The following is a 15,216-nucleotide window of genomic DNA, read 5'->3' as shown; positions in this document are numbered from 1 at the left end:
ATACATATATACATAAGTTCTCAATGGCTGTACTGTATGACCTTTATGTTGTCCGAGTCTTAAGTCGGGGGTCTGGCGTCTACAGCATTTGGTCTTTATCTTTTGCCCGTACTACGTCTTCCGGGCTTTGGTCGTTGTTATTGCCGCCCACTCTCGTCGATAGGGCGCGGCCACACCCACACATTATTATCGGCTTAAGATCCGGGCCCTTTCTCTCTTTCTGGGCTGACCACGGCGCCTGCTTAAAGTTTTTGCATTCAGGTTATTTACCTTCTTATCTGACTTTTCTACCCATTGTTTGACAATCTCGGCTACTCTCTACCCCTTATCAGTTTGCAATATGTGTGTGTTTGTGTGTGTTTTTCTTTCATTTTATCAGTTATTGTGACGTCACCGCGAGCCGGCGTTTTGTATATAGCCAAGTAGTTTTCCTTTCTTATTCCGTTTATCGTTCTATTCATATTGTTATCTTATTTATTTAGTATTCTTTTAAATTTTTGCAGACACCCAACCAGACAGTCTGGAGTGTTTCTTTATTTTTATCAAAGTTAATCTACAAATAACAAATGTGAAATTAGTCATCAAACGATTTTGGGTATTTCCATGTACATATATATAGTCTCCACATTGATTATCTTATAAAGCCTTAAAAAGATTTCGTAATATGCTTTTGCCTCTTTGTAATTTATTATTTAAATTGTGCTCACATAATATAAATAAAACATGTGACTTATTTAAAAAAAAATATTTTATATTTTCTAATTATTAAAAATGTTAAAAGCCAAAACATGATCGGATGCCGGATCTTATGTATATATATACACACGTTTCTGAGGCCAGACTCTTAATTAATCATAATACAAAGTTTGATGGTGTTATACACAAACAATAATACTTTAAATATATTTATGACAATATATTATTAGATGATTGCTACACATTTATTAAACTGATTGTTGAACAGATAGCCGATTAAATCTGTATACAAATTACTTATTAAGTTGATAAAACTACTCATAATTAAATATACCTTTCGTAAATGCTGCAATCTTTTGACGTGCCAATTATTATTATTATTATTGTTGTTGTTTTTTTTTTTACATGAACATCTCAGATAGCGGCAATCAGTGCTGGCGGTGTTTCCCAAGTTTCCGTAGTCATCGTCACCAAAACAAAACCTTTCCAAACGTATAGAAATATTGATAAGGATATATGGAGGCATAATCGCGCATACATGACTTATATGTGTATGTATATAGGCAGAGACATACAGTTGGTCCGATAAGTATAGTCGCGCGACCGACGCGTGATGCAACTTAATCAAATCGTGTTTGGCTCCCATTTCTCTCTCTCTCTCTCACTCTTGTTCTTTCTCTCCCTGTTTCTCTCTTTCTCTCTTCACTCTGTGGCGTCTGTGGGGCTGGGTGGTACAGTGTGCCGGCTCAGATAGCCATATCTTGCGGTCGTCCAATCCGAGAGGCAGCCAAACTACACATACCGGGCAGCAGGGAATGGTAAGTGGGAAATCGTGGAATCGGGGAACGGGAAACGAGGTACGGGGAACGAGTTCGACCGTTTGCTCCGATAATAAAGTAGCTACCGAGCCGACGAGCGTTACTCATTGAGTGTTGACTGTGGCTTGTTGTTGTTGTTGCTGTTATGTGTTGCGTTTTTGAAAAGGTGATATGAAATGTGCTCTGATAAGTTTTAATCAAGAATATTTTACTCGTGTTGCTTTGGTGGAACCGGGGTCTCAGTCTCACGAGTAGCATTTGAAAAGTTGTAGTAGTAAGTCGCCGCTCGGAGCGTTTCAGCTCCGATCGCTCGGACAGATGCGGGTGCCGTCTTCCATCTTCCGCCTCCGGTTTCCTGTGGGCCGTGCCGAGTGATAATCACACCGATTGTCAGTGGGCGTGCAACAAGGCAAACATTTTTAACGCGAAATCTCGTTATGGAAAATTGTTGCGCCGGCGCATGGAAAATCCTTTGGTTAAAATATTTGACCACAAAACGTGACGGAGTTTAAACAACAGCCCAAGGGGCGCCCGGAATCCCCCAAAAGAGTTGACTGTGACACATTTATGTGGTCGCATAAACAAGGTTGACGCCTACGAAAATGTCGAACGAGCCCAAATGCAAACGCGCTAACAAATTACAAATTTAACGCTTGCTTAGCATGCGACTCAGCGATCGAGTGTGTGTGTGTGTATGTGCGTGCGTGAATGCCAGATGCCCGATGCCCGATCTGCGATCGACGGTCCTCGCTCTACGATCTCATCATCAGCCATAGACCACATGTGTCTCGTCGAACGCCCCTCATAATGAGCGCAACGGATCTGATGGCAAATGTGGATTACTATCCAATCGATCGAGTTATTCTCAACTGAGCTTTGCACGCGTCAGAATGACGCACGTGTTGTATGGTAAGTGCTTCAATGGACTTTGCTTAACTAAACTATATACTATAAGATAAAGAAAATGTTGTGAGGAAAACTATTGTTTTTGTAAGCAATTGATAAGGTAATTTTTCTTTTCTCTTAATTGCTTCCATCTCAAGTGATTTTTTATATTTAGTAATAGCTGATGATTGATATACTTATTACGAATCCTACCAATCTCACCCGAACTCTTGCCATGTATCTAGAGTTCAGAATTGATTTGAGATTTCTTTCATGACTTTGCTTTGTTTTTTTATTTAAATATAATTTTAGTAAATTGTACACACAAGTAACGGCAATATATATGCATAAACATGTTACATTATATATATATATATGCATGTACACGTATTAATATATATTTTTAATTATATATTTGAGGATCGTTTTCTTATATGTCGACTATACTTTCATGTTTAAAAGTTACTATATAGTGGCCTAAAACTTAAGTAAGTTATAGACTATATATTCTATATATGTATATGTATATACTAAGCAACTATGAGTATATAACTACAAATTTGAAAAAGAAGAAGAAATACGACGATCACATGAAACCAGCATGACGAACAACGAACCCAAACTCGTAGCTACAAATACTCCCAAAGTCGTTGTGGAGCAAGCGCATGCAGAGGCAGAGGCAGAGGCGCAGGCGCAGGCTAAGGCAGAACCAGAGCCAGAGTCGTAGCCTAAGGCAGAGGTAGAGGCGCAGGCAAAGGCGGAGTTGACGAAGGCGGTTGCGTTGCTTGCTAGAAGGGGCCAGTGGCTACATTGTGTATGGGAACGGGGGTTGGTTTTGGGGTCGCTGTTCACCGAACAAGTGCTCCACAAATGTATGAGCACGGTATATACATATATACATGTGTGTATTCATATGTCTATGTATGTTCGCTATATACGATGTGTTCGTATGCGTAAGTGTTCAGAGCAAAGCTGCGCCACCATAGCAAAAACTGCGGTTCCTCGGCTCGTTCGTATGTATGTCACATTATGAATGTGTGAGCGTACGTGTGTGCGTGTGTGTGCGGTCGACGGGCAATGACGGGTCTTATCAATAGGCCCCTACAGTAACAGCAACAGCAACAGCAACAGTAAAATATACATTACGAGTATGTACATACATATGTATGAACAAACTCGAAAAACAAAATAAAAATATAAATAAATTCAAGAAAAAAAAAAGCAACGTTTCCTCCAAGACTTGAAAAACAAAAGAAATATGAAAGCATATATGTATTCATATATAAGTGGTATAAATATGCATATGTGCATATCTACCCACATTTTGTCATACTGACTCAAGTCACAGAACTTTATGTCAAGGCTCAGCTCATGCCATATTTGAAAAGAAATATATATTTTACGCATTGCATTTTGCATATAACTATGGAGCATCAGGTCGATAAAGCATTGTAATATACGGCTAATCATAAAGTTAGAATTTTTTATAAACTCAATTCAACGATCAAACGTATTCTTGTCCCATTTCAATTGAATTATTATATCTTAATTATCTTACGTTTATTTTAACAAACGTAGATTAAAAATGTTGATTCTTACTAAAAAATAAAATAAAAAATAAGTACATTAAAGTGAAATGAATTGTTATGGGATCCTGGTGATATATTCGATAATAATCAAATAATACACTTCTATTCTTATTCGTCTATGTTTCTGTACTTAACCTCAGCTAAGCTATTATAAGAAGTCAAATCGAGATGAAAAACTTTATATCAATAATTTTATATATAACAAAAACAAATTTATCAACAGATTTTCTATAGAGCTGAATATTTATTTGAACAAATAAATAAATTTTTATATAGGAAATATAGCTAGGCAGATACTTAAAATTATTGTTAAATAGTTAATTTACAGCACAATATAGCTATACAAAAGAGTGCATAGAACAACAACAAAATTCCTGCAGGACAGACCAGAGTCACTTGAACTCTGTGCAAAGAGCAACACGTGCAGTTGCTTGATGACATATTCTTGTAAAATGCATTGCAAACACAAGAGCCGCATAAAATGCGTTTGTTTAAGAACAATGGAGAAAACCGCGACAACAAATACCGCAAAAAAAAACAACAATAACAAAATGAATATGTAAAAGAAATAAGTAAATAAGTAAGCCCAAACCGAAACCGAATCACGGAAAGAGGAACGAAGACACATGTTCGTGTACACACTTAGATTAAACATAAAAATTGTAGCATATAAAAGGAATTTTGTGAAATTCCGAAAGACAAACAACAAGCAAACAAACAACAGCACACAGACAAGATACAAAGATACATTTCTGCTTGCGAGTATTTGCTTGCTATGTGATTGCCACAAGCACTCACATAGAGCACTCAATCCACAATTCCATCCAATATCTAGGATCCATGGCCAGCCAGAGAGATAGACCCATTGGCCCTACCTTTGGAACCGCACCTACAGCCAACAATTGCTGCTCTATTTGGAGGCAACAGCGCGTGTCTCTGCTCTGGACTGAAGTACCTGTTGGACTCTACCTGTTCGTAATGTGTTTAACAGGATATGACCAAGACGTTGACGAACACCCAGTCTCAGTCCCAGTCCCAGTCCCAGTCCCAAGCCCAAACACAGACCCAGCGAACGTCCAGACAATCTGCATTGTGTACCGAGTTTAATTACCCAACCTAACTTACTTTCACTGCCAAATGGTAGTCGCATAAAAATTAATGAGCTTGAGCCGAGTTTCAGGACCAATTTTCTGGTTTTCATTCATAAATTTCACTTGGGAATTTCCTGCCAGCCGATGAATGAACTTTTTATTTCAGTTTCCTTACACTTTACTAATTGGTTTTTAATGTGGAAATTCGAAAAGTCGGGCTACGCGCATGACTGTATGGCACGTGGCCAAGGAAGAGGCCTTCCTAATTATTGTGAATTTTTAAGAAATTAGCAACAAAAAATATTTCCTGTATTTATTTGTTTATAGCATACTCAGCATATCATATTATCATAATACGGTTTAGTTTTTTTTGAAATAGTTTTATTCATTTTTTTATCCAATAAAATCGAAATAATTGAAGACCCAAAATAGATCGTTACATTTTCAGTAGAGTTTACATCCTACAAAAAAAATGGACTTACATTCAATTTATATAAATTAAATTTCTATAAATCTTTTTTTCGATGATCTAAATGCTAGATTCGCTATTAAATTAATTCTTTATTTACTGGACGACAGTTAAAAGAGCATTAAACAAACATTCGATAAACAAAAAACATGGTTGAGTAGACGCCCTAATTAGACAGCGCCAGGGACATGGACAGGGACAAAGTAAGAAAATATGTTTTCAAAATTATATAACCGAACGTAGGAACAGCAATTGTTGTGCTTGACGCTGTGAGCCAGAGAAAATTTATGACCATTTTGTTTATTTGCTTTGGCTGGCAGAAGCGCAGAGAATCCTTCTATATGATGTATTAGGTACCTAGATCTGTTGACCATCCATAGCACACGCATAACAAACAACAATTGGACGACGATCTTGGCAATGTCGTCCTTTTCTTGTCACGATCAATTTTGATCCTGTCGGCGCGTGTTTCCATTTTCATTTGTTTATCGTCCGACAAATTGCCAGTTGTCTACCTGAGACACGGCTTGTCTACCTGGGCCTACCTTGACCCATGACAATGGCCGCTCGATTAGTGCTGATCAGTCGGTTTGATCGTGGCTTTTCGACAGTTTTTAATATGACGTCTATTTAAATAGGTTCAAGTGCTGTTTACTTAGACTGTGGGAAAAACTCCTCAGAGGCGAAATGTGCATCAAATATGTGTGTTGACTGTCAAACTAAGTAATATTGCATAAAGTCTCAGAGTGTTTATTTGTATTTATTAATGATCAGCGCAGAGACCTGGATTTCGTTGTTTGTCTTATAAATTAGCCAAATAGATGGGATAATTTATAAAAATTTGCTTTCTTAGTTGGCTCACAATATTTATTCAAATGCTTGGCAACCATATGGGAACCAGAGATGGAAATAGTATATAAACATCCTTAAAGAAATAATATGTTATATTAAATGGGGAAATAGAATTAGAAGAATGTTATATTATATATTAGTATTAATTTATGTTCATATTATTATAGCGTGAAGAGAACAACACAAACATCATTCAGATATCTTCAGCTCTTCAAGGGGTATTCTTATCTGAACTAGAGGCAAGCCGCAAAGAAGCGCTACAATTAAAAAGCGTGTTAAGGACAATTCTTGCGGGTCGTAAAGTGGACCAGATAAAAGATCAATTGTGCAGTCACAGCAGCTACACCGCAGGCCACTTGACTGAGAACGCTTTGATTGATATTATCAAAGGGCGTATACCAATAGAGTTAATGGCCATTATATTCCTACCAGATAACGATGCTGATAATGGCCGCGGATCTAAGCAGTTGCCACGGCTCAAGTGCGAAATGGGATATTCGATTTCCAGGCCACGCCAGGATAATATTTATGGGGAGAGTGCGAGAATACTGCCTATGCTCGGAATATTAAAAATGCATAAATACATCAGCGACGATGATATGTGAGATACTTTCCTTGTTGTTGCTGGCTGAGTCTGTCTAGTTGGCACTTGTTAGTGCTCCAGGCAAACCCATTTTTGGGCACCATAAATATGTCAAAATAATGTTAAGCCAAGGGCTTAAGTGTGCGCCACACATACATAAATATACATATATGTGGATATTCTTTTTCAGAATATTTACAGAGTCTCGTGGGATACACAAACACATACGAACAACAAAAATGTATATTGCTCGGTTAATTTGAACCTTATAGAGGTTTTATATACTGTGGTTATAAAAAACTCATTATATTTGTATTTCCAAGTTAATATACCCTTGCAGAAGGTATTACACTTTTTTCATAAAATAAGTAACGCTTGGAAAAATATATTTTCATTAATGGGATTCTCTATAATTGAAACCGCAAAAGATATTCTTCTCTTATATTCTGAGCATACGCCGAAATTTGGTAATCAAAATTCTATATTATATATTAATATATTATTTGTTCATCATTCATAAGAACTCTTTATTGTTTAAAAAAAATTATTCTCACATATATAATTTTCTACATATTGGACAAATAGAGCTTCAAATATCTAGAAGTAAAAATGAGTTTTACTATTTGTTAGGCTTATATATTGTAAATACACCAATTAAGAAAAAATCTGTATGAAAATTTTAGTTTTACGGAAACTGTTTAATTTGTATATAAGTTGTTGCTTTGGAAGGGTATTTGATACTCGTATCATTCCATTAAGTTTGTTAAACTATTTTATTGTTTTTCCAGTATATTTGGGGTATCTGATATTTTAAAGATGGACTGCTCCACGATGCGGCCCATTACCAGTTGCAATTCAAGTGTGAAACGCAGCACCTAAAACACACACACATACACACACACACGTAGAGGGCAACCAGTATTATCCTTTTGGGATACAGCTCGCAGATCTGTAATAAATCACATCATTAGCATCTCGCACTTGTGCTGCCTGACATTTTCCATGGCTCATTGATGATTTATGGAAACTTGGAAACCACTCTGATCACAGATTTGTTTGTTGACACGCACCTACTCTTGAACCAGTCACAATTTACATAGTTTTAAGGAAATTATAGATATATGTATATATACTTATAGTAGTATATATCTTTAACCCTGACTTGCTTGCTTGCGCTGTTGTGGTTATAATTCACATATACTAGCTAGTTTTTTATACCCTGAACCCATTGAAAATGGGAAATCAGGGTATAATGGTTTTGTGAAAAAGTATGTAACGGGCAGAAGGAGGCGTGGCAGACCCCACAAAGTATATATATTCTTGATCAGCGCGACGAGCTGAGTCGATATAGCCCTGTCCGTCTGTCCGTCCGTCCGTCCGTCCGTCCGTCCGTCCGTCCGTCCGTATGAGTGCGTCGATCTCAGAAGTTATAAGAGCTAGAGAGCTGAAATTTGGCATGCTCGTGTGTACCATACGCAGTACGAGTTTGCTTTATTTTTTCGATAATTCATCCGATAACTTTTTTATCGAGAATAATCGAAAAATTGATTTTGTTTTTTTAGCCTAATTTGAACACTTTTAGACCTGGAGTCCTCAAATTTGCGTTGTATATAAAGTTAATCGATACAAAGATTTTGTTATTTACAGATTTTGGATACCACGCCCCCTTCTCCCCCAATTTGTAAAAAACGCATTTCAATAACTAGAGACTTGTGCTTTGGAATGTACACCCATATTCATCATATGATTACACTCTGAAAGTTTCATTAAGATCTTATGTCTACAAAAGAAATTATTCAACAAATAAATTCTCAAAGTATTGCTCACACTGCAGCGCAGCCCAAGCGCAGTCGCTGCTTACTGCGCAGTTAGCAGAGCGCAGGCTTATGCGTGCGTGTGGATGCATGTGTATGTATGTGTGCATAAAAGAAGTGCAGAATGATTAGAATATCAGCTTGGAGGGTTCAGGGTATCTCCTAGTCGAGCAGTCTCGACTGGAGCTTTCTTACTTGTTTTAAGGTCATTTACCGTTATTAGCATTTGTACCCAATGCATTTAGTTTTAAGGCTTACACACGTTATCAGAAGAAACAAAGCATGACGTTTGCCAGTTGGGCATACACTAAAGGGGGTCAAAAGTTCTTGTCGCCAAATGTGAGAACTTCCAGTGCAACATGTGGGTAAAACTTATGTATTATAGATCCACTGAAACAGACAGAGTTGAAGATCAGTAAATTAAAAAATACTTGTTTAATATATGTACATATATTAATATATCTGGATCTTTAACATTTACTTAATGAAACTCAATGATTTTAAGTGTATTTTTAATGTAATTAGTCAATATAGCTTCATAATACTTAATGCTTAATATAATTAAAAAAAAGAATTTCAGAAGAACAATTTTAGACTGTTCCAGTTAAATTAAATTTGAGCCTGGACATGCTTGAAACGCGTGTTAAGAAATGTGACGTCTATGCAAGGTTAAGGTTAAAGTTCCATATAAATCACATACACATGCAACACAGCGAGCTGAATATTGAAAATGAAAAAAGTCCGCGCAAATGTGACTTATAAAAAATTGAAAATTTGTTAATGAGGCAGAACGAAAAAAATAAGTACATATACATATGTATGTACATATATGCATATATTTAAATAATGGACATGAATTATGTTTACGTATACATTTTAATATTTATGTATATATAAAGAGTATATATGTACTTATTGTAATTGGTAGCGTTCAGAGAACTGAGTGTAAACAAGAATCGTACGTCGGCCTGTGGCATGTGTTTCAGACCCTAGTGGGAGCCTAGCGATCAGTCTCATCTGTTATCAGTCTAAAATATTTCACTTTTTTCATTTTTATTCATGTATAAGTATGATTTTAAAATTGCCACAGAGGTTAACTGAAATCAGAGACAGCCGACGACCCACTTGAGAAGTTGCCTACTTTTTAGTTGAGCCTCGTAAAAATGTTGTCGAAATGTCCAAACAGATCGTTGGTGCCGCCTATTCAAATAACGATAAAAATGTCATTAAAAATTCGGAGATCTTTTACGACTCTCCTGCCCGTCCTGGTTCAAATATAACAATATTTTAATCAGCCATTAGAACTGGGCTCAAGTACATAGACGCATTGTCGTCATCCATAGTAAGTTTTATGACTTTTCGACAATATTTTGGCGCGTCGTCTAGGGAATTGGCAAAAGAGAGCGGCACAAGTGCAACATAGGCTTTCTTATAGTTTTCACTTTTCTTTCAATGTTTTCTTAATTTTCTCACGGCGCCTTTCGCGTCGGCTCCAGCCCCTCTTGTGGCATATCCTATGAAATTCAACACGCGTCTCGTACGTTACTCGATTTTATGTTTCTGTCCTGCTTGGGTATGGAAAATACTCTATATACGCATGTTGTTTAAATTTTTACAAAATTTAGATTTTGAATTCTCGCCCTTGTTATACAAATTACAATTTTACGCACAATTTGAGGAAGTCGCCATGAAACGTTTCGTGGATATTATCCAGATCGAAATTAATGACAATATGCTAAAGATTTTAAATTTGTCTAAGTATTCGATTTTGGGCTCTACTCATATTTATAATTTATTACCCTTGTTAGGTAATTTTATTTTATAATATATTTTATATTATATTGGGGTTAAGGGAGTCTGGTCATGTGGCTCATCTTCTCTCTGGTAGGCCTTGACCGTCATTATTGCTATCTGCCAAGTTATTATGCCAAGCGATATATCAGTTAGTGGTAGTGGTGTTGTATTTAAAACAAAATGTAGCATAAATAGTTATTTAATGTAATATGTGTAAAAAAAATTCTTTGTATTCATCTATCTGGAATTTGTGTGTATAATGCGCAGTTGTTAGACAGTTCAATTGGAATTATTAGGATTATGGATGTATAAAAAACTCTTTCCTATATTTTAAATATAAAAACTTATTTTAACTGTTGATTTTTTGTTGTTTGACTGTTAATTTTTTTTACAATAAAATGAGGTGAACGAGTTTATTAATCAAGAAAAGCTTATATTAACAATTTTATACTTAAGTAAATACGCTAGTGAGACCATGAGACCATAAATCTCTTCCAAATCTTTTTAAGAAATTTGTTTTGTTTTAAATGTTTAACTTATACAATACAAATGGTACAAATGCACTGAATATGTCCATGTATACATTATTCTATATGCATATGCACATATGTACATATATATAAGTACATATTCATGTTCATATGTATTTATATACATATGTATGTACGCTAGCAACAGCCAACCACAACAACGACATTAAAAGCAACAACAACAAAATAACTACACTTAAACAGCACAATAACAAATTTGCCTTAGCAGCAGGCCCGGCTTGGTCTGCCTCCCTCGTGCGTTGTGTTGCGTTAAGAGGCGTTGCTTAAAACTGCTGCTGGGTGAGCGAGAAAGAGAGAGAGAGAGAAAGACAGCTGAAACAAATGACAAAGCAGCCTACGGTATGGACGAATGTGCGATAAGGTCGGTTGTCAGCAGGCAATTGCAGCCGAGCCAACAACAAGAACGATGTTCGAACTTCGAAGAGCGCGCCAACAAAAACTTAGAGCACTGAAGTGAGCTCCAAAGAGCGCGAGAGAGTTGGAGAGAGCGAGCGAGTGAGAGTGTCAAAGTGAGCGCCAGTGTACTTCGTAATTGCTGGTGTGGACGCTACTGCTGCTGTTGTTATTGCTGTCGCGCGCGGGCATTAGAGGCTGTGCACAGAAACAGAAACATGCATAATGATTATGATTATAATATAACGGCATGTAGAGCAAAGGCAAAGTGCAAAGCACAAAATGTAATTGTATGAATGGAGGCAAAAACAAGTGTGAGGAGAGCACCCCAAAGGCAAGAGAGTTTGGGATTTGCTTTTGTGCTTATTCCATCTACATACTTTATATGAATGTATATATATATATACGTATTTATATATGTATATATTTATATATTTGAATGTATTTATGTATTTGAATTTGTGTAGTGTCGTTTTAAAAACACTTTTTGTATGATTTTTGTTCGTTTCGAAATTAAGCGTGTGTCGAGCTCAGTTTGTATGAAAAACGCGCCGGACTCGGACACGTACGTTTATCAGCGCGGATCATTGAAAACTTCTTGGCGAGTACGCCTGCCTGGCAAAGTGTCTACAAGCTGAAAGGGGCTTAGCTTAGCTTACGCTGCTTACACTCTCCTGTGTGTACTGTGGACGTTTGCTATCATGACAAAGACTAGCAAGTCCAAGGAGAAGGACAAGAACAGTGCGCTGCCCAGAGGGCCCAGCAATTTGTTGGCGAGTGCTGCCAAAATGAAGATCACCAAAGCGCTGGCAAATGCCAAGAAACAATCTGTGCAAAAGGGCGCAGGGGGGGACCAAGCAACAGGATCAAATACTGAAGCAGGCAAAGGCACAGCCACAGCCACAGCCACGACCACAACTACAGCCATAGCATACGGCCAAGCGCAACAGGCGGTCGCTACGAAAGAGACGACAATATCGGCGCAGGAGAACGGCGACAGCGGCGACGCGCACAAGCAGCAGCAGCAGCGTCAACAACAACAACAACAGCAGCAGGCAGCGACGTCGACGTCGCCGTTGTCGCCGCTTGCCACAGCGAATTTATCGTCGACATTTGAGTCGAAGGCTCACACATCAGTTGCCAGCGAAACAGCGAAGCAAACAGTTACTACCGCAACAACAGCAACAGCTACAGCAGCCGTAACAACAACAATCGCAAATATTTTAGTTTATGATGGGAACAGCGTAAGACAACAACAACAGCAACATCAGCAGGCCAGCAGTTGTGACGTCACAAATACTAAAGTTGTTGCAGGCGAAACTGCTAATTGTAATCAAGATAAAGACGATCCTAAAGCCGAAAGCGAAACGAAGCTAGACACACCAGCAGCAGCAGCAATAACAGTAACAACAAGCGATAAATATTACAAAATTGTTGATAAGTGCAAAAGTGAGATAAGTGATGAAAACTCAGCAACAACAAACGCTGAAATTTTGCCGGTAGCAGTGATAAATAGTAATCAGCAAAGCGACGCAAGTGAAAGTGTTGACAACAAAATCAAAAGTGAATCAAATGAGCAAGAACAAACTGCAACAGCAACATTGACAACAGCAGCAACTGCCGAATTGCCGCTACATTATCGCGGCCTAAACAACTCGGTGATCATAGCCAACTATGCTCATCAGCAGCAACAGCAACAGCAGCAACAGCATCAGCAACAGCAACAACAACAAGCAGAGCAACAGCAAATCTACGAGCAGCAACAGTTTCTGCAACAACAACTGCTAACCCAACACCAACACCACCAGCAGCAACAGGAGCAACATCAGCAACACGCCAATTGGTTAGCGTACAATAATTGTGCGTACGATTTAACTAGCAATAGTGCAACAGCAGCAGCAGCAGCGGCGGCCGCAGCAGCAACACAGCAGGATAAGAGCGACTTTTATGCATTGGCTGCCTCGCAGCAACTGCTGGCGCATTTACCCTATCATCATACCCATTTGTACGAGCAGCAGCTGCAGCAGCAGCAACATCACATTAGCAACAGCAGCAACAACACGGATTCCATAATGCGCAACAATTTTGCGCTTTACAGTGTTTATGGAGGAGGCGGTGGCGGTGGTGGTGGCGGTGGCGTTGGCAGTCCTACCACCCACGAGCAACATCAGCTCCAGCAACACGTTGCCGCAGTGGCAGCAGCAACCGCCAATTCGGTAATCGCGCACACAACGCACACGACGCCAAATATTGATGAAGTTATACAGGATACGCTGAAGGACGAGTGCTTCGATGATAATCACAGCTCCAGCTATCACATGCTCACCGCTGTTTCCGATATGCACGTGCTCAAGGAGGCTAATCCAACTCTTTACTCTATGACACACGATCAGTTGATGCAACAGCAACATCTGCATCAGCACCAGCAACATCTGCACCAGCAGCAGCATCATCAGCATCATCATCACAACAATTCAGCCAGTTCGGTGGGTGGCGATTCGCCGTCGCCCTCCCACACGCTCGCCACACATGCCAGCGATGTGGCAACGCTGCAAAGCTTCACACAACTAACGAGCGCGCAGCCCAGCAGCGGACTGCATCGCGACAGCTACGGCAGCCTCTCGCCGGAGCACGGCAACTACTTTACCACACAGCTCAGCCCGGTACTGCAAAGCAGGTGAGTCCCAATCAATATCCCCCCAACTCCCTGTGTCTCCCTCTCTCTCTCTCTCACTCTTACTGCCCCAAAGTGAGCTCATTATTCGTTGCCGCCTCGCACGTGCCTTTCGACGAAAAACGCAGCGCCGCATCGACGACTCGCACAGCCAAAAGTCATGATCAACAATTGTTGTTATTATTGTTGTTGTTGTCATCGGTTTCTGATTCATGTTGTTTATTTTTTTCCAACTTTTTTTTACTATTCTGACTTTGATTTTGTGTTACGTTTCTTTATACTCGTCATAGGTAATAATAACAACGGCACAAATGTCACAATTGTTGCACTTGTTGTTTGCCTGCCTGCCCATAGACTTTACGCTAGGTCCCCTTCCACTTCTACCAATATATGTATGTTTAGATTTACATATATATCAATAAATGGTATATAGCTATAGCTAGAGACGACTTCTAATACATTCGCTTATGGCATTCTCAGGTGGTTTGCACTCTATGTATATAACTTAATATATAACATATATTTATTATATATATATATAAATGTATAGTATGTATAGTATGTATCAAGAAATGTGCATTCCGTTGGGCCGGCGAAAAATCTGTTCCGTGTTGCATCTTACTGTGGGGCGTCTCACACCCAGTCGCCTGCTTTAACTGACTTTGGAATGTTTTTCTACATTTGTTTTTCTACAGTTGTTTTTCGATTTTTTGTCATGCACATTTTCGCATTGCTACGCAGAACTCTTGAACCGAACCGAAGCACAGACATATTTACATCTACATACATAGATATAAACAGTTAGTTAGGGCAGGTTAAAGTATAAAATTGTATATATCATATGGTATATGTATTAATATAGCCGTAAAAATATTTGAGATCAGAAAATATTTTGTTTATTTGCTTTAGGCTAAAGCAAAACATAAAATTGTTCCTTCATTGCCAAGATTATTCACACCCAAAGGTCGACTTTTAAAGAATCAGCTGACGCTTATTATAGACTATTA

General features: G+C 38.4%; 1 protein-coding gene across 3 annotated transcripts in view; it reads left to right on the top strand.

Annotated features, from left to right (window-relative positions):
- Positions 1-1,754: 1,754 nt before the first annotated feature.
- The window catches only part of srp (serpent), a 23,423-nt gene continuing 9,961 nt past the window's right edge, over positions 1,755-15,216 (top strand). The window contains exon 1 of one of the 3 annotated variants that reach the window (XM_089464115.1): positions 1,755-2,423. In XM_089464115.1, coding sequence (XP_089320241.1) covers positions 2,347-2,423 — 77 coding nt within the window. In that variant the 5' untranslated portion in view covers positions 1,755-2,346. Of the gene's footprint in view, positions 2,424-11,962; positions 14,213-15,216 lie in introns of those variants that run through there. The other 2 variants (XM_018000008.2, XM_018000007.2) reach the window with 2 other exon arrangements.

The sequence above is a fragment of the Drosophila arizonae genome, chromosome 2 (genome assembly GCF_054131065.1).
Source record: "Drosophila arizonae isolate 15081-1271.41 chromosome 2, UAZ_ARI_1.0, whole genome shotgun sequence".
Classification (NCBI taxonomy): Eukaryota; Metazoa; Arthropoda; class Insecta; order Diptera; family Drosophilidae; genus Drosophila; species Drosophila arizonae.
This window is presented reverse-complemented; position numbering and strand designations above follow the sequence as displayed.